The sequence below is a fragment of the Panthera tigris genome, chromosome B3 (genome assembly GCF_018350195.1).
Source record: "Panthera tigris isolate Pti1 chromosome B3, P.tigris_Pti1_mat1.1, whole genome shotgun sequence".
NCBI classification, from domain to species: domain Eukaryota; kingdom Metazoa; phylum Chordata; class Mammalia; order Carnivora; family Felidae; genus Panthera; species Panthera tigris.
The window spans coordinates 132,468,436-132,488,369 of record NC_056665.1 but is presented as its reverse complement, the minus strand read 5'-3'; the positions used below and the strand labels follow the sequence as shown (position 1 = coordinate 132,488,369).

The 19,934-nt window shown below is 40.5% G+C and overlaps 1 protein-coding gene across 3 annotated transcripts in view; it reads left to right on the top strand.

Annotated features, from left to right (window-relative positions):
* Positions 1-19,934, top strand: part of EFCAB11 (EF-hand calcium binding domain 11) — a 159,864-nt gene that overhangs the window by 127,790 nt on the left and 12,140 nt on the right. The window contains exon 6 of one of the 3 annotated variants that reach the window (XM_042990348.1): positions 7,937-8,035. The exons of the other annotated variants lie outside the window; for them this stretch is intronic. Coding sequence (XP_042846282.1) covers positions 7,937-8,012 — 76 coding nt within the window. The 3' untranslated portion in view covers positions 8,013-8,035. The remainder of the gene's footprint in view (positions 1-7,936; positions 8,036-19,934) is intronic. 3 annotated transcript variants of the gene reach the window in all.

The window sequence follows — 19,934 nt, the reverse complement described above, 5'->3', positions numbered from 1 at the left end:
TATCACTACCCTGCATGAGCCACCCCCTTCCTCCCCTGATGTTTGCAGTGGCCTCCCCCTTATAGTCCCCCATCCTGAAAATTCATCTTCATAGCGACCAAAGTACCGTATATAGCACTTCCCACAGTCCGTACCCATCTCTTTTGTGTACTTGTATGTGTGCCCCCCGCCCCAAACTGTTATCCATCCAGCAGAGACCTGTCTGACCTGTTGGCTAATGTATTAGCCAGTATCTATGTAATATCTACCACACAGTAGATGATCAATCACTATTTGTTGATTGAATGATCCTGGGAAATAATTTTCCATCAGTTAATTTAAAATTTTAGTCACAAAGCATTTCCAGCATGCAGAAAAATCCCATAATCAACCCAGATACCTGCCAACCAAATTTAACAGGTTTTCACGTTTGGCCATATTTACTTCAGACTGCACTTTCTTCTCTCTTTCTCTCTCTGTTTCATTTTTTCAAGAACCACTAAAGAATAAGAAACTTGTCCATTTCATCTACATTCAAAATTATTAACACAAGCTATACATGCTAGTCTCATAATATCTTTAATGACTGTAGGATCTGCCCCTTACTGTCAATCCTGATAGAAGTCATTTGTGGGGTGTTTTCCTTCTGATCAATCTAGCTAGAGGTTTAGCAATTTTATTGATCTTTAAAGAACCCTTTCTGGTTTCATTCATTTTCTGTACTTTTTCCATTTTCTAGATCAATTGATTTTTGCTTTTCTATTCATTTATTTAGCTTTACTTGCTTCTATTTATTTCCTTCTATTTATTTTAGTGTACTTGCTCTTTCTATGGCATCTATATAGATATAGATATAGATCTATCTATAGATAGATATAGATATAGATATCTATATATCTATATATCTATATATCTATATATCTATATATCTATAGATAGATATAGATATATAGAGATAGATATCTGTAGATACTTCAATCATTGATTTTAGTTTTCTGCTATAAGATTTAAAACTTTATATTTTGGAGCACCTGGGTGACTCAGTTAAGCATCCGACTCTTGATTTCAGCTCAGGTCATGATCTCATGGTTTGTGAGATCAAGCTCCATATTGGGCTCTGCACTGACAGCTCAGAGCCTACTTGGGATTCTCTCTCTCCCTCTCTGGCCCTTGCCTGCATTCTCTCTCGTTCTCTCAAAAATAAATAAAATAAAACTTTATCTTTCTAAACATTGCTTTAACTGCATGCCACAGTTTTCTTGTTTTCATTATCTTTCAGTTCAAAACAGTTTTCTAATTCTCCTTGTGTTTTCTTCTTTGACCCATAGCTTATTGAGAAATGTGTTGTTTAATTTCCAAATACCTAAGAGATTTTCCAGATTTTTTGTTACTGATTTTTAATTTAAATCCTTTTAAACTTAATGTAATTTTCTTTTTAATGTCTCATCATCTGTCTTGGTGAGTGTTCCATGAGCATTGGAATGGAATGAATAAATTTTAAATGTTGAGACTAGGGCTCTTTAGATGTCAGGTCAAGTTGGTTGATGGTGTTACTTATTCCTATTATTATTACTGATTTTCTGCCTCTGTTTTCTATCATTTATTGAGAGAAGAATATTAAGATAATCATCTATAATAATAGATTTGTCTGTTTCTCCTTTTAGTCTTCTCAGTTTTAACTTCATGTATTTTTAAAGCTCTGTTATTAGGTACATATACATTTAGGATTGTTATGTCTTCTTGATTAACTGATTCACTATCTTATCATTATGAAATATCTCTTTATCCCTGACAGTCTAATTCCTTGTTCTGAAGTGATATTGCTGTAGTCACTCCTTTTTTTTTTTTTTCTTTTTTTTAGAGCATGAGGGGGTGAGTGATGGTATGGGAAGAGAGAGGAGAGAGAGAATCCCAAGCAGGCTCCACACTGTCAGCACAGAGCCCCACTTGGGGCTCGATCCCACAGCTATAAGATCATGACCTGAACTGAAATCAAGAGTGGGACAGGGGCACCTAGGTGGCTCAATCGGTTGAGCATCTCTGACTCTTGATGTTGGCTCACGTCATGGTCTCAGGGTCATGGGATCCAGCCCCATGTTGGGCTCTGCCCTGACAGCATGGATCCTGCCTGGGATTCTCTCTCTCCCTCCCTCTCTGCCCCTCCCCCACTTGCTTGCACGCGCTCTCTCACTGTTTCTCTCAAAATAAATAAATAAACGTTATAAAAAAAAAAAAGGTAGATGTTTAACTGATTGAGCCACCCAGGTGCCCCAGTCTCTCCTTTTTTCGTCATATGTTTTTTATTCTTTTGCTATTGACTAATTTATATCTTTCAAAGTGGATTTCCTAAGGATAGGGTAAAGTTGAGTCTGCCTTTTTTAGTCAGCCTATCTCTACTTTTTAATTAGAGCATCTAGTATATTTACATTTAATGTAATTATCCATCTGGTTGGGTTTCAGCCTCCCATCTTTATACTTGTTTCTGTTTCTTCTATTTGTCTTTAGTTTTCTTTCTTCCTCCTTTCTTACCTTTATTTCTAGCTCTCTTATTTTCCATGTGTAGATCCAGTTTTCCATTTTGTATTATTTTTCGTAAGCCTAAAGAGTTTCCTTAACATTTCTAGTAGTTCATATCTACCGGTGACAAATTTTTTCACCTTCTGTTTGAAATTTTAAAAGTTTTACTTTCATTTTTGAAGGATTTTTTCTTTCAGCACTTTAAAGTTGTTGTTCTAACTGGTTTCCATTATTTCTGATGAGAAGTCAGTGGTAATTTTTATGTAATTTTCTTTCTCTGAACCTATGTGTCTTTTTCTCTGACTGCTCTGAAGATTCTGTGTTTTAGCCATTTTGGTTGTGGTATTCCTTTTTATAGTATTCTTTATCCTACTTAGGATTTGTTTAGCTTCTTGGATCTGTGAGATTTTAGTTTTCATCAAATTTGAACAAGTTTGGCCATCATTCTTTAAAAAAGTTTTTCTTGGGGCGCCTGGGTGGCGCAGTTGGTTAAGCGTCCGACTTGAGCCAGGTCACGATCTCGCGGTCTGTGAGTTCGAGCCCCGCGTCGGGCTCTGGGCTGATGGCTCGGAACCTGGAGCCTGTTTCCGATTCTGTGTCTCCCTCTCTCTCTGCCCCTCCCCCGTTCATGCTCTGTCTCTCTCTGTCCCAAAAATAAATAAAAAAACGTTGAAAAAAAAAATTTTTTTAAGTTTTTCTTCTCCTATTTTGTGGTCCTCCAATTACTCATATGTTAAACCAGTTGATATTGCCCCACAAGCCACTGATGTCCCTTCAGCCTTTTTTTTTTTTTTTTAAGATTTAGTTTGGAAAGTTTCTATTTGTATTTATTTAACCTTACAGAAGTTTTCTTTCAGAAAGTCTAATATGCTGTTGCTCCCATCCCATGAATTATTTGCTTCAGGTATTATACTTCCATCTCTAGAAATTTCATTCAGTTCATTTTTATAACTTCCATTTCTCTCTTCATTATGGTCATAACTTAAAAAAAAAAAAATCAGGGTGGGGGGTGCCTGGGTGGCTCCGTCGGTTAAGCGTCTGACTTCGGCCTAGGTCGTGATATCGCAATTTGTGAGTTCGAGGCCCGCGTCGGGCTCTGTGCTGACAGCTTGGAGCCTGGAGCCTACCTCAGATTCTGTGTCTCCCTCTCTTTCTGCCCCTCCCCTACTCATGCTTTGTCTCTCAAAAATAAATAAATGTTAAAAAAAAATTTTTTTTTTAAATCTTGGAGCATACTTATAATTAAAAGTTTGTGTCTACAAATTCCATGATCTTTGTTGTTTCTGGTTCTGTTTCTATGGACTGACTTATCTCCTTATGGGTCACATTTTCCATTTCTTAGCATGTATAGCGATGTTTTAATTTTTTTTTTTTTAACATTTATTTATTTTTGAGACAGAGAGAGACACAGCATGAATGGGGGAGGGACAGAGAGAGAGGGAGACACAGAATCGGAAGCAGGCTCCAGGCTCCCAGCCATCAGCCCAGAGCCCGACGCGGGGCTCGAACTCACGGACTGCGAGATCGTGACCTGAGCCGAAGTCGGACGCTTAACCGACTGAGCCACCCAGGCGCCCCAATAGCGATGTTTTTATTTGATTCTAACATTGCTTTATTGGCTTTCTATCGCTGTATAGACAACTTGCCACAAGATCACCAGCTTAAAACAGCACCTGTTTTTGCCCTGCACTTGTATAGGTCCTAAGTCTGCTGTGCTCATTTGGGTTCTCTGCGTGGGGTCTCAGAAAACCAAAATCAAGGTGCTGGTTGGGCTGGGCTCTTACCTGGGCTGGGCTCATGGAAAGAATCTGCTTCCCAGCTCATTCAGTTGTTGGTAGAATCCAACGACTGGATTCTACAACTGGATTTTCTTGTGGCTGTAGGTTGGAGGTCCTCCTTTTCTTGCTGGCTCATAGCCAGGGTCTACTCTCTGCTCCTAGAGAACACCTGTATTCCTTTTCATGTGGTCCTGTCCATCTTCACAGCAGCAGTGGTGTGTTAGAGCCTTCCTGTGCTTTGAATCTCTCTGACCTCCTCTTTTGCTTCCAGCTGGAGAAAGGTCTCTGCTTTTAAGGGCTCATGTGGTTAGTTTAAGTCAAGCTGGCTTATCTCACCTCAATAATGTGACAATCACAAGAGTGATATTATATCCCATTACCTCACATCCATAAGTTCTGGGAACTAGGGAGTGTGGAATCTCGAGGTGCCATCCCTAAAAATTCTGTTACCACAATATGAGTGTTATGATGTTAAGACTCAAGATTTTGATGTCTTCTTTTAAAGAGTATTGAAACTTGGTCTGGAAGCCTTTAAAATCTACTTGTAAATCAGCTTGATTTTCAAGGCCTATTTATAAGCTTTGCTACTAATTTAGACCTAATCCCGAGGTGTGGCCATTCTGGTGTCTACTCAGTAACCTAGGTGTCTAACAAGATCACTCCAGTTTCACTAGTAGGAACCCCAACATGTACAAGCCCTCTGTGAGGTCTGGAGGGGGTTCAGCTGTAAATTCCTTTCCCAAGTCATTGGATTCTCACCCTCTTCATGTCCACAGGGTGTCTTCAAGGAAGACCCGTGCAGATTTCTGGAGTTCTTTTTCTGCATAGCTCTTTGCCTACAGTACTCGACCCCACAGATTTCAGACCTTTGGCCACCCCAACCAGGGGTGCACTTAGAAGGTGGGGTGGAGGGAGCAGTCCAGCCTAGGGTGCTGGAAGTTTGAAGGTACGCTGTCTGAAGATAATTTTAAAATAATTATAAAAATGGCTAAAAGTCTGTCTTCTTATAATTATCACCATGTCTCTGCAATTCCGATTAATCAGTCATAAAATACTGCTGGGGTGAGGGTGGGGGTTGGGAGGCAGGACTTTTGTTGGATTATGTTCTAAACAACTTCTGAGGTTCCTTTTGAGCTTAAATAACACATATGTAAACTTTAAATCGCACATTATTATTTCTTCACTGTATTAAACAGCTACATGTGTTCATTTCGGGAGTGCGTTTAGCACAGTCCAGAATCATTTGAACTGGCTTCAACTATAGTTTGTGTTCCCATCTCCTGTGACACAAGAAACTCCCATGGTTAAAAATGAATTTGGTGAAAACAGTGATAGCACATGGCTGTAAAGACAAAGAAACTAGTTGAGTTATTAAAATCTGTCGTAGTATATGACCACGTAGGAGATGAAATTTGTGTGTAAAATGTGAAATAGTCAAAGAGTGGAAATGTGAGCCATCCTATTTGGTATGTATAAATTTTCATTTATACCTGACCTATTTTAGTTTATTAAATTTGAATAACATTTTGTAGAGTGATATTTATCTATTTATTTATTTTTGGCACTGTTAATGGTTTGTTTTAAAACCAGAGAATGATGATCACATGATTATGGCTGGAAGTGATTTTGTCATATAGCAGACAGAGTGTCAAAAATGACATGCTTCTTGTCGCAACTCAGCTAGTCCACCATCCCCTGCTTGTGTTTATTTACCTTCTCGGTACCTCACTCCAGGCAGGGAGCCAGGGTCATCATGGGGTACTCTTCACTTGTTTTTCTTCTCAGGGATTCTAGGTCTTGCTCTCTGTTCCATCTCTGAAAGCCAATAAAAAAAAATTTTTTTTTCATTGTTTATAGTGGAAGAGCTAGTCTGGCACCCTCCAAGTTGGATTTAATTATTTGGTTATATTCCTGTTTCCTGGACTAGCCCATGGGTTCCATAAGTGTCGGAGCCATATGGTATTAGAGTTTTCCAGAAAAACAGAACAGGATGCATATGTAAGGGGAGAGAGATTTATTTTAAGGAATTGGCTCATGCAACTGTGGGGCTGGCAAGTCCAAAGTCCATAGGGCAGGCTGCTGGTTGGAGACTCAACCAAGGTTTCTTTGTTGCATCCTTGAAGAAGGACTGCTTCTTGAGGAAACCTCACTCTTTGCTCTTAAGGCCTTTAACTGATTGGATGAGGCCCACCCACATTATGGAGGGCAATCTGCCTTACTCAAAGTCTACTGGTTTATAGATTAATCCCATCTACAAATTTTCTTGTCAGCAACATGTAGACTGGTGTTTGACCAAACAACTGGGCATCATTGCCTAGCCAAGTGGACACACAAAATTAGTCACCACACAAATTTTATTTATTTTTACACCCCTAGGTCCTAGGGTGGTATAGAGGAATTAAGAGCTGAGAAATAAGAAGCTGGAGTTTGGGTATAAGGAAATAATATTGGAAATAAGGCTGGAAGATTGCAGTATCTTTGAGAGACTTATGTGAAGGAGTTAACTGTATTATGTGGGCAGAGTGGGAGTCTTCTCACAGTTTTTATGAGGGAAATACATGATGTTGCCTGTCTTGAAGGCAGTGTGGAGACCGAGGTTTAGTGTGCAGAATTGTTATGGTAGCTAGGGGGAGAGAATGGCAAGGACCTGAAAAATGCAATGTCCTGGGGATGCAAAGATCAGCACAGCAGTAGTGGGACCAGTCGGAATGAGCAGAGAGCCCACAGAGAGAGTGTAAAGAGAAAGGAGAGAGGCACATAATTAATATTTTGTTGGAGAATTCCACATTTACATTTCCTTTGGTTTCTTTGTGTCCTTAATGCCAGGACTTCCCAAACACTTTGGAGAAAGCTTTAGAAAGATGTTAATAGAACTAAAAAACAGGCCAACGTGATTCTTTGTGAAAAAAGAAATTTATTCCAACAACTCCACATTTATACCTATAATCCCGTACTTTAAACTGTTAAGGTTTCTCTGTGGCCTATTCCTGTCTTTAGTCATAGGATTTTGTATAGTTATAATAATGCTGTATATATCATTTCATGTTCTCCTCTAAGGAAGTTTGTATCCATATGACCTTCACATATATTATATTTAATAACAGAAAAGCTTCATGGTAAATTGACGACTCATCATTTACAGAGCTGTATTCCTTCCGGCAAACATAGGGATTTCCCACTGGGTTTTTGCCATTATAAAAGGTGGCGGTATCCATGGCTTCCTACCTAAAGCATTTTCAATATCTTTATTGCAATATAATTGACACACAATAAACTACGCATATTTAAAGTGTGCAGTTTAATTTTTGACACGTATTCACTCATGAAATATCACCATAGTCAAGATCATGAAGATGGCCATCACTATCACAAGTTTCCTTGTATCCCTTTACAGTTATTCCCATCTCCCTGCTCCCCCTTCATAGGCAAACACCAAAATATCCATTTTCTAGGATATTATATAAATGGAACCACACAGTATGCACTCTACTTTTGTCTAGCTTCTTTGACACAGCGTAATTATGTGGGATTTATCCATTTTATAGTATGTATCAGCGGTTTGTTCCCTTTTAATTACTGAGTAGCATTCCACTATGTCAACATACCACAGTTTATTGATCTATAATGGACATTTAGATTGTTTTGGTTTTTGACTGTTACAGACAAAGCTGCTGTGAACATCTGGGCACAAGTCTTTGGATGGGTATGAGCTTTCTTTTCCCTTGGCTAAATACCTAGGAATAGAATGGCTGGATTATATGGTAGGTGTATGTTGAACTTTCTTTTCTTTTCTTTTCTTTATTTTTATTTATATTTTATTACTTGTTTATTTTAATCAAAGTATAGTTAGCATACAGTATTATATTAGTTTCAGGTGTACAACATAATGATTCAACAATTCTGTACATTACTCGGGACAATAAGTGTAGTCACCATCTGTCACCAGACAACACTGTTGCAATCTTATTGACTATCTTTCCTATGCTGTGCTTTTCATCTCCGTGACTTATTTATTTTAGAACTGGATATTTGTACCTTTTGATCCCCTTTGTCTATTTCACCCATCCCCAGCACCCACCTCCCCTTTGGGAACCACTAGTTCTCTGTATTTAAAAGTCTGTTTGTCTCTCTTTTTTTATTTGTTTGTCTTGTTTCTCAAATTCCACATACGAGTGAAATCATATGGTATTTGTCTTTCTCTGGTTGACTTATTTCACTTATCATTATATGCTCTAGGTCTCTATCCATGTTGGCACAAATGGCAAGATCTCATTCTTTTTCATGGCTGAGTAATATTCCAGTATGTATATGTGTATTTGTGTGTGTGTGTGTGTGTGTGTGTGCACATACATATAGTATCCATTCATCTTTTTTATCCATTCATCTATTGATGGACACTTGGGCTCCTTCCATATCTTGGCTATTGTAAATAATGCTGCAATAAACATAGGGGTGCATATATCTTCTCAAATTAGTGTTTTCATTTTCTATGGGTAATAACTAGTAGTGGAATTACTGGACCATATGGTATTTCTATTCCTTTAAAAAAATTTTTTTTAATGTTTATTTATTTTTGAGAGAGAGACAGACAGACAGACAGAGAGTGAGCAGGGGAAGAGCAGAGAGACAGAGAGGGAAACACACAATCTGACGCAGGCTCCAGGCTCTGAGCTGTTAGCAGAGAGCCCAGCGCGGGGCTCAAACTCATGAACTGTGAGATCATGACCTGAGCCGAAGTTGGACGCTTAACCGACTGAGCCACCCAGGGATCGCTGGTATCTCTATTCTTAATGTTTTGAGAAACCTCCAGACTATTTTCCATAGTGGTTACACCAGTTTGCATTCTCACCAACAGTGCATGAGGTTTTTTTTTTTTTTTTCCCATCCACATCTTTATAAACTCTTGTTATTTCTTGTGGTTTTGATTTTAGCCATTCTGACAGATGTGACGTGCTATCTCACTGTGCTTTTGATTTTCGTTTTTCTGATTAATGATGTTGAGCGTCTTTTCACGTGTCTTTGGCTATTTGTGTGTCTTTGTTGGAAGAAAGTCTATTCAGGTCCTCTGCCCAATTATTTGTTTTTGGGTGTGGGTATAGAAGTTCTTCATAAAGTGGGTATTAACCCCTTGTCAGATACATCATTTGCAAATATTTTCTCCAGTTCAGAAGGTTGCCTTTTCATTTTGTTGATGACTTCCTTTGCTGTGCAAAAGCTTTTAATTTTGATGCAGTCCCACTAGTTTCTTTTTGCCTTTGTTTTGAGGAGACATCTAGAAAAATGTTTCTACAGCTGATGTCCAAGAAATGACTGCCTGTTTTTTTGTCTAGGAGTTTTATGGCTTCAGGTCTCACATGTGGGTCTTTAATCCATTTGTATGTTGAATTTTTTAAGAAACTGCTAAGCTTCTGTAAAGTGTTTTCAGTCCCACCAGCAGTGAGTGAGACTTGGAGTTGCCCTACCTCTTCATGCGCAATTGCTCTTTGTAAATGTAGCCATTTTTAGAGGTTTGCAGTGTTTGCCTCATTATGGTTTCCACTCATATTTTCCTAATGACTAATGATTTTGAAAATCTTTTCACGTGCTTATCTTCCATCCATGTATCTTCTTCAGTGAAGTGTCGTCTCAAGTCTTTTGCCCATTTATTACTGGGTGGTTTGCTTTCTCATTATTGCATTTGGAGAAATCTTTATATATTACTTCATCAGGTACAAGCTTTGCAAAGATTTTCTTCTAGTCTGTGGCTTATCTTTTCACTCTCTTCACAGTATTTTTTGAAGAGCCGAAGTTTTTTAAGTGTGTTTTTCTTTGGATACACAGAAACAGGATTTTCGGAAACAGGCTTAAAGGGTCAGAGAGTATCATCTTTTGTGTGTGCGTGATTGTGGTTACCTCCAGTTGGACTGCCTTTGGGAGAGTTTGAAACACTGTTCTTGGGTAATAGCAATGTGTTCCTTGGGGTCCCGCCAACTCCGGACTTTATCACTTGTCTTTGTGTCTGCTATTTCTGTGAGTGTAAAGTGTTACATTACAGTTTCATTTCACTCTCGTGGCAAGTTGGCAAGTTGAACATTGACTTAAATTTAGTATATTTAAATGTTTTTTCTTTTGTACTTTTGGCCATTTATCATTGGGAATGTTGACTCCTTTTTAGAAATTTGTAAGAGCTTTTTATATAATTTAGATGTCAAAATTGATATACAATGTTTATCACAAAATAGTTCCATATCAATATTTACCTTTTCTCTTAGTTTCATCCCCTACTCCAGCTACCACTTATTTGCAACTTCTCTTGTTTTTTAAACAGTAAATCCAAGTGGCCACTTAGATTTTCTGTTTTATTCTAAATTTGGGAAATTGTATGTGAAATTTTTCTTCACTATAATTTTATTAGGGCTTTATAATTTTGTTTCGTGCAAAGTAAGGGTTTAAGTTTATATTTCTTAATATTATTAAGGAATAACTTAAGCAGCTCTCCTTTTCTGCTGCGCTCAGATTGCCCTGTATTAAATTCTCATATAACTTAGGTGCTTTTTCAAAAGTCTCCACTTGGTTCCCTGGTTTCTTTTTATTTATTTACTTATTTTGTTATTTTATTTTTGACAGAGAGAGAGAGAGAACAAGCAGGGGAGGGTCAGAGAGAGACAGGGAGACACAGAATCCAAAGCAGCAGGCTCCAGGCTCTGAGCTGTCAGCACAGAGCCTGATGCCGGACTTTGAACTCCCAAACGGTGAGATCATGACCTGAGCCGAGGTCAGATGCTTGACCGACTCAGCCACCCAGGCACCCTGGTTCCCTTGTTTCTGAAGTCAGCAGTATACACCGATGTGGGTTGCTTTATGACACAATCCGGTATTTGCTAACACAAGTCCCGTCTCCACCCCTGCACTTATTGTCAAAATCAATCTCTGGTAAGGTTTTTAATTCTTATGTAACAAATTGCCCTCTTGTTATTGGGGAAAATGTATCAAATATATGAATTAACTTGAACTGTTGCCATGTTGACAATATTCTTATTTATTTTTCTTCTACAAGATATTTGTAGTTTTATTTATGTTGGGCCGATATAGCCCACCTTAGGTTAGTTATGAAGTAAGTACTCAATAAACGTGTGTTAAGTACAGATATATTTTGTCCTTGTTATAAGGGAAACAGATTTTTGAAGCAGAAATTTAATAGTTGTTTTTGCTAAAAAGGAATGCTACTTGTTATTTTGGAACGGGTTTTATGTGATAAGTGTTCTTGAATTCTTTTTTTTCTGAAATTTTTAGTAGATTTCTTTCAGTTTCCTGTGTTTGTATAATCATGACTTTGGCAATTAGCCATGTTTCTTTCTTTTCAATTTTTCTTGCTTGTTTTTCCTCCCTTATCACCCTGACATGACCCTCTAACAGTTTATTAAGTAACCTGTCTGATAAAGAGTATCTTTGTTTTGACTTTGCTTTTCGGAAACATGCCGCTAATATCTGTACCTCCATTAAGAGCAACAATGGCTTTTGATTTTAAAGTTTTTGTTTTGCTTAGTTTTCAGAAATTAAGAATCAAGAATGTACATTATATTTTATAAAATTCCCTTTTAAGCCTTCTGATATACAAATACAGTTGGCCCTATAACAACATGGGGGTTTCAGCTCCCTTGCAGCTAAAAATCTGGGTATAATTTTTCACTCCCTAAAACTTAAACCGTGACAGCATACTGTTGACCAGAAGCCTGACCTCTAACATAAACAGTCGATGAACACTTGTTTTGTATGTTATATGTATCATGTTCTGTATCCTTACAATAAAGTAACCTAAAAAAAAGAAAATGTCATTAAGAAAATCAGAAAGGGGGTGCCTGGGTGGCTCAGTTGGTTAAACACCCGACTTTGGCTCAGATCATGATCTCAGGGTTTGTGAGTTCGAGCCCTGTATCCAGCTCTGTGCTGACAGCTCAGAGCCTGGAGCCTGCTTTGGATTGTGTCTCCCTTTCTCTCTGCTCCTCCCCTGCTCATGCTCTGTCTCTCTCCTTCAAAAATAAATAAACATTCCAAAAAAAAAAAAAAAAGAAAAGAAAATCAGAAGGAAGAGAAAATATATTTACAGTAAAGTATCTCTGTTTATTGAAAACAATCTGTGTGCAGTCAGGTCAGGCTGGGCCAGGGGCAGCCATGGGCCTGACCTAGGGGGATGGTGATGTTCTGCAGCCTGGTGGCTTTGGTTCAGAAAAGGTAACAGTACAGCTGCCTCACCTGCCTGGGGGTGTGCCACCGGCCTGTCACCATCAGCAGCTGTGTCCACACACGAGTGCCTCCCTGGCCACCAGGAGGTGCTTGGCAGAGGGGCCCCCACCGGGAGGGATCTATGCCTCCCTGGAGGGGCCCAAGGCTCACAGCCACCCAAGTGCACCTGGGAAGCCCAGCACGCAGAGGACTCTGGGGGTGGGGACCCCTGGGGCCTGGAGCTCCCTGCGCAGCACTGTGCCTGCCCTCTGTGCTTTCCTCTGCTTCAGCTCAGACCCCTGGTCTTGGGACCCCCGGCAGGCTACTACTGATGGCCTCTGTGAACTTCCCCAGATCCTCAGAGGGCAGTAAGGGAGACCTCAGTACCTGTCACTTTCAAGTGGATTCCATGGAGACTGGGGCAGGCAATCATAAACGAACGCCTTGTGGCTTTAGCCCTTTTTGAAAAATCTGCATATAAATAGACCTTCCCTGTTCAAACCCCTGTTGTTCCAGGGTCAACTGCAGCAAAGTACGCTAGGGGTGAATGGAGTGAATTAACCGTATCATAAAAAGAACAAGTCTTTTTTGGGTCACAAAAGTTTCATCATTTGCTGTGAATTTTCCCAAATTTTCTTTTTGCGGAGACATTAATTAGCATTTGTCTTGTTGCTACAGCTCCTAAAGACTTCGTATTCTCCCCTTGCCTCAGCAGCGCCTCCAGTCTGCTCATTTGACTTTTCCTCGTGATTCTCATTGACTTTTATTTTTTCATTTAGGTGCTCTACCAGTTCAGGCAAAACCCTACTTTTCGGGACGTTCCAGGGTAGTCATTCCCCTTGAATGGTGGATTTGCTCACCGTTGCTCAAAACTCCAGTCTACAGCTATCTGTGTAGTATTAATTAAAAACGATTTCATAATGAAATTCCTCTAATTTTGATAGCAGTGCTTCTGCTAAACTCAAGTTTTGCTAAAGGGCTCTTTTCTTAAGCACAACCTGGCATCTGTGGGAGAAAAACATAATTAAGAACTTGAATGGAAAATTTTCAAATGTACACTTACTCCATAATTTTTAAGCACTAATATTTTGAAATGTTTTCGTGTTTTCTTTTCTCACCCCCAAATTATTGGAATGATGTCCGTGCTATTATTCTGCAAGGATCTGGGGAGCACCCTGGATGGGAGGAGGATCAGGGCATTCCAGGTCCATATCTTATGCAGCCTGCAATTCTGCATGGCTGTGAAAAGCTATGGAGCGATTGCACAACAAAGTGGTCCTGATCCAGAGTTTACCCCACATCCCCACGTAATCCGAGAACGAGTTGGAAGTGAGGAGTCCTGAGATCTTAGTCCTAGTACTACATGCAGCGTGTACATAGTTTGAGCTGGTTGTGTTCTGCAACTTGGCTTTTCTTTCAGTGTCAAATGGGACCTAGGTGGATTTTTGACAAAGGTCTTCTTTACCTCCGAAAGCCCAGAATTATTATTAGCTGGGTGTAGAACCCTGCTATCCATAAAGAGACCGGGTTTTCTATCCTGATTTTGTTGCCAACTGAGCAGGTAACTTTAGGAAAGCTGTTTTATGCTTCTGAGCCTTAATTTTCTCATCTGTAAAATGAAAAAAGTAGGTTGGGTAATTTCTAAAGTTCCTTAAAGGGAAAGAATGACTAATGCCATTGCTCAGGCCAGAAGGTCGGAATTTGGAAGCATGGCAGGCAGGTTAGAGAGGCCTTTCCTCCCTTGTTCCAGAGTATGTGAGACTCACGAATGGCAGGCCCTTGAGCCCTCAAGACAGAGCACTTCAGGAGGGTGGGAGTGGGGGGCAGGGAATCAATGGAGATGAAAAGTTCCCATCTGGGGGCATTTGTTCCGTCCAGTGCTCCGAGATTGTAACACCAAGCACCAAGTGGAGTTACTTTATCCCTGTGGTTCAATTCTAACTAAGAAAAGGCTTTTGTTTTGTTTTCTCTTCCCCTGGGAGCCGTGTTCAGTAAAACTTCCATACGGGGATATATTTATTATTAAGGAGTGTCAAGTGATCCGAATAGTCAGACCATGCAGTCACAGAAAGAAAACTATGGCGGAGGAATGTGCACCCAGACGGCAGCACCCTGGACCCGCGTTGCCCGCTGCACGTTCGAACATGCTCATTCCTTTAAAAGTTCTGTCCATAACGTCTTTCCTTTCATTCCTTTCTTATAAACTCACATTATGTAAGCCCTCGGAGTGCTAAATGTTTTTCCTTTGTTGGCCATCACTCTCTGGATGATTTTATCAAACATGAATTTTTCCCTTAGCTATTGATTGCATGCAGGGGGGAGCTGGCAGGGTAGACAAGAGGTGGCTGTGTGTGCTCTGAGGGCTCAAGCATTCTGGTGTGTGTGCGTGTGTGTGTGTGTGTGTGTGTACGTGCTTGTGTTTGGGCGCGTGGGCACGCGTATTGGGAGAGAGATGGTTACAGAAGTAACAACTGCTGCTCGTAGACTACTTTGGAAATAGGGAAGGGTACGAAAAAGAAAATACAAACCAACCACATTCCTACCAAACCAAAGATAATCAGTGTTAATATTTTGCTATTTATTTCCTGTTGCTCTCCAGGATTTTGTTGTTAAAATAAATGCGAGTTTTGTTTTATTTTTTACCTCTTTGCTTTGTGATCATGTTGCTATTTTCACTTTTTAAATACCTCTACAATGAGTGTGTTTGTACTTTTGTTATTACCTTAGGAGAGGCTCCTGGATGTGGGGATCCCATATTAGGGAGTATGAACTTATTTTGTCGTTTTTACAACTCTTGATTCTTCTTACCATTTTGCCTAATTAGCAAAGTTTCCTGATTAACAAATGACAGTCTCTCCAGCAGCATGTGCGTCCCTAGCCATGTTCTGAGCAATGACCCAATGTTACCTCCTTTTCACATCTTTGCAAGTCTAACAGGTGACAATAGTATCTCATTTTTTGTTCTATTTCATTGATTGCTTATAACATTGAACATTTTCACATGTTTTCCATCTCTACTCTTTCTTCTATTCGTGTCATTTGCCCATTTCTTCTTCTTTTTTTTTTTTTAAGGTTTATTTTTTTGAGAGAGAGACAGAGTGTGAGCCAGGGAGGGGCAGACAGAGAGGGAGACACAGACTCTGAAGCAGGCTCCAGGCTCTGAGCTGTCACAGCAGAGCCCGATGCAGGGCTCGAACTTACAAACTGTGAGATCATGACCTGAACTGCAGTCGGATGCTTAACCGACTGAGCCCCCCATTTTTCTTCTATGAGAGTATGTACCTGTCTCCATTTTTTATCACAACTATTTTTCCAGTTTTTCCTTATTTTTTATAATTTTTTGAAGTACAGACGTTTTAGGTTTTCATATATTTAAATCTGTGATCTTTTCTTTCACAGTTTCTTCCATTTACTTTTATCCTAAGAATGTTTTCCTCATCTTGAGACCAGGTTAATATTCACTTCCATTTTCGTGGTTGGTTTGAATCTGTGGTTTGAATTTTAAGACTCTCTGGAACTTTCATGTATTTAGAATTCATTTTAGTATATATCATGGAGTGATGATCTAAATCATCTTGTTGCCAAAGAGCCAGGTTTTCCATTATCATTTTTTAAACCATCCCTATTTGTCACCAGTGCCTTCATTATCATATTCTGTACTGAGTTTTTTTTTACATACGGGGGGACCTCTCCAGGCTGTGACCCGTTGTATCCCCTGGTGTCCTGACGCGAAAGACACACTTTTTCTCCCCAGTTGCTATAATATGTTCTCAGACTTAGTATTTCTTGTTTTCAAATCATTCTCAGCTCTTCCTCCCTGTTTATTTTCCAGATGAATGGTAGAGTCATTTTCGTGGAGTTCCAAAAACCTCCCTTTGGGGTTTTGATGAAAATTGCATTCAACCTATAAATTAATTGGGAAGAATCTGGCACCTTTACAACATTTCGCCTTCCCAACCAGGAATACACATATGGCACGTCCCCCCACATTTTCAAATATCCTTTTCTACGGCTCAGTGGAATTTTGCGGTGTTCTTTATACAAATTCAACACATTTCTTTTTACGGTATTTCCAGATTATTTTATATTTGGGGTACTTTTTAAAAAACAGAATCTTTTCCCCCTTCGGTTTAGATCCACTCTTTTTAATATCACTTTTCCCCGGTGATTGCCAAGTACTGACAGTAATCTAAGTGAAAAGCATATTTGTTTCTTTCCAAGCTTATACACTCAGAGATTTAGAACCGGAACCAACCGTAAATATAGTTGCGTATATGATAAAAGTGAGGTCATGAGAGGTAAATTGATTTATTTAAAGATCATACAGCTTGTGAGGTGAGTGGCTAAACAGGCGACTGCTTCCAAATGTTCGTATTCTCTGTGTCAGGGACGTGTAAAGCTTAAATATCCAAAACCAAACTCACTGTCCTCCCCCTTGTGGTCATCTCCTGTGGCTGCTGTCACAATTTACCACAGACTTAGTGACTTAAAACAGCACACACGTATCGCCTTTTAGTTCTGGAAGTCAGAAATGCAAAGCGACCCTGCTGGCCTAAAATCAAGGGGTCAGCGGTGCTGCCTCACTTCTGGAGGCTCTAGGGGCAAATTCTCTTCCTCGCCCTTCTGGAGCTTCTGGAGGCTGCCTGCATTCCGTGGCTCATGGCACCTTCCTCCATTTTCATAGGCGATGTCTTCACATCTCCCAAGTTCTCTCTTACTCTTCCTGAGTCTCCTACTTCCCTCTTCCACTTTTAAGGGCCCTCGAGATTCCATTGGATGCACCTGGATAATCTGGGATAATCTCCCCCATTTTAAGGTCAGCAACCCTAATCCCACCAGCAGCCCCAGTCTTCCTTTGCCATGTGGCATCACCACACGTTCTGGGGATTAGGACGTGGACGTCTTTGGGAGGGCCATGGTTCTGCCTACCGCAGCAAGGAGGAACTTTCAGAATTTCTACTTAAGCACATTAGCTCTCTCCTCGAAGCTCGCCACGTCTTCCTGTGCTCTTTGGATTATGATCGAAACCCTTACATGGCTTGCGAGCTCCAGAAAAGTCTTATCCCCCTTGCCCCCCAGCCTCATTCGGCTGCACCCTCTTCCTCACTCTGTGCTCTGGCCACAGTCACTCTTTCCATTCCTTGAACATTTCTTGCTCTCTCTTGCCATGAGGCCCTCACATAGGCCATTACATCTGCCTGGAAAGCCCTTCTGCACCTCCCAACTAGCTCTCATCCCTCAGATCTCGGCCCCGTTCGGCTTCCTTAAGATCGAGGCCTTCACCGGGGCGCCTGGGTGGCTCAGTCGGTTGGGCGTCCGACTTCAGCTCAGGTCACGATCTTGCGGTCCGTGGGTTCGAGCCCCGCGTCGGGCTCTGGGCTGACGGCTCAGAGCCTGGAGCCTGCTTCGGATTCTGTGTCTCCCTGTCTCTCTGCCCCTCCCCCGTTCATGCTCTGTCTCTCTCTGTCTCAAAAATAAATAAATGTTAAAAAAAAAAAAAAAAAAAAAGATAGAGGCCTTGACCTCCCCGCCCGGTCCTGCATCCCACCGTCTAGTAGCACCTTCTCTCTTTCCTTCAGAGCACTTAGCACAGTGGTGATTTTACTTTGCTCAGAATTACTTAATTCTCTCTGGTGGCTAAAAGCTGCAAGGAACTCTGTTTCTTTGTTGCTCACCCATATATCTTCAGAACCTAATGCCCCTGGTCCCTAGCGGGCTCTCAGTGTGTGTCCCATGAATGAGTAAATGAACTCACTAGCCTATTTCTAAGAAAAAGCATTTTTAGTGAATGTGTTCACTGACATATTTATAAAAACAAAAAGACTGGGGCTTTTTCAAAGTCCAACAAATAAGTAAATTATTAAAAATCCATTTGATAAAATCATATATAGCCATTAAAAATGAAAGTGAATGAGGCATCTGGGTCGTTCAGTTGGTTAGGCATTCGACTCAGGTCATGATCTCACGTTCATGGGTTCGAGCCCCTCATCGGGCTCTGCCCTGTATGGAGCCTGATGGGGATTCTGTCTCTCCTTTTCTCTCTGCCCCTCCCCTGCTTGCTGGCTCTCTCTCTCTCTCTCAGTAAATAAATAAAAACTTAAAAAAAAAATTTACAAAATGAAAATGAAGCCATAGCATTGGGGGGGGCGGGGGAGGGGAATGTTTATATTGTGTTTAAAATAGAAGGATATTACTCTCTCTGTGACCCTCCCCTGTTCATGCTCTGTCTCTCTCTGTCTCAAAAATAAATAAACGTTAAAAAAAAAATTTAAAAAAAAAATTAAAAGGGGTGCCTGGGTGGCTCGGTCGGTTAAGCGTCCGACTTCAGCTCAGGTCATGATCTCACAGTCCGTGGGTTCGAGCCCTGCGTCGGGCTTTGAGCTGACAGCTCAGAGCCTGGAGCCTGTTTCAGATTCTGTGTCTCCCTCTCTCTGTGACCCTCCCCCGTTCATACTCTCTCTCTGTCTCAAAAATAAATAAACGTTAAAAAAAAAATTTTAAATAGAAGGATATTAAATACTCTTATGCTAATCAGCAGGAGAAGTACCAAAATGATCATAGCAATTGGTTCTAGATCATGGGATGGTGAATATTTCTTTTTTCCTGTGTCCAAACTTTCCTGTTCATGTGTTCAGATATTCAGCACACATTTCTTGCATCCACTGTGGGCCAGGCACTGCGTCAGGTGTAGAGAACACACAGTGAACTAGATGTATGTGGTCTCAGCCCACTGCAAGGTTACAGCCCAGTAAGGAGGAAAACTAATAATAATCATCACACAGATGGACTAGTATTCATGGACTGTTGCTGTATTCGAGAAAACATAGGTTCTTTTACCATAGTGTGCACCACAGGCTAAAGAAAATATTTTTATTTGGGGGGTCCATTATCATTACGGCATTAAAAAAATTTTTTTAATGTCTGTTTATTTTTGAGAGAAAGAGACAGAGCATGAGCAGGGGAGGGGCAGAGAGAGAGAGGGAGACACAGAATCCGCAGCAGGCTCCAGGCTCTGAACTGTCAGCACAGAGCCCGACGCGGGGCTCGAACTCACGAGCCGTGAGATTGTGACCTGAGCCGAAGCCGGATGCTTAACTGACTGAGCCACCCAGGCACCCCTATGGCATTAAAATTTTTAATTGTGGAGGGTGGGGAATTGTAGGAGAAATAATACCATTTTCTTTAGGCTTTGAAGGGGATACCCTAACTTGTCTCTCCAACTCTTCATCACCGCTTTTCTGTACATTCTAGAAGGAAAACTTTGGGAGTCAAGGTGAACTTCTTTTTGGTTAACTTAGTTCGACGACGTTAAAAAGATTTGTGCAGGTGGTCATCAGGATGCCATTGATGCCTGCCCAGTTCAGACTCCTTCCCAAGCGTTTGGTGGGTCCTCAGCCCCCACTTTAGGAAACCAAAAAAGCAGAGTTTTGCCACCATCAATTTTCTCCGTTTCATCTT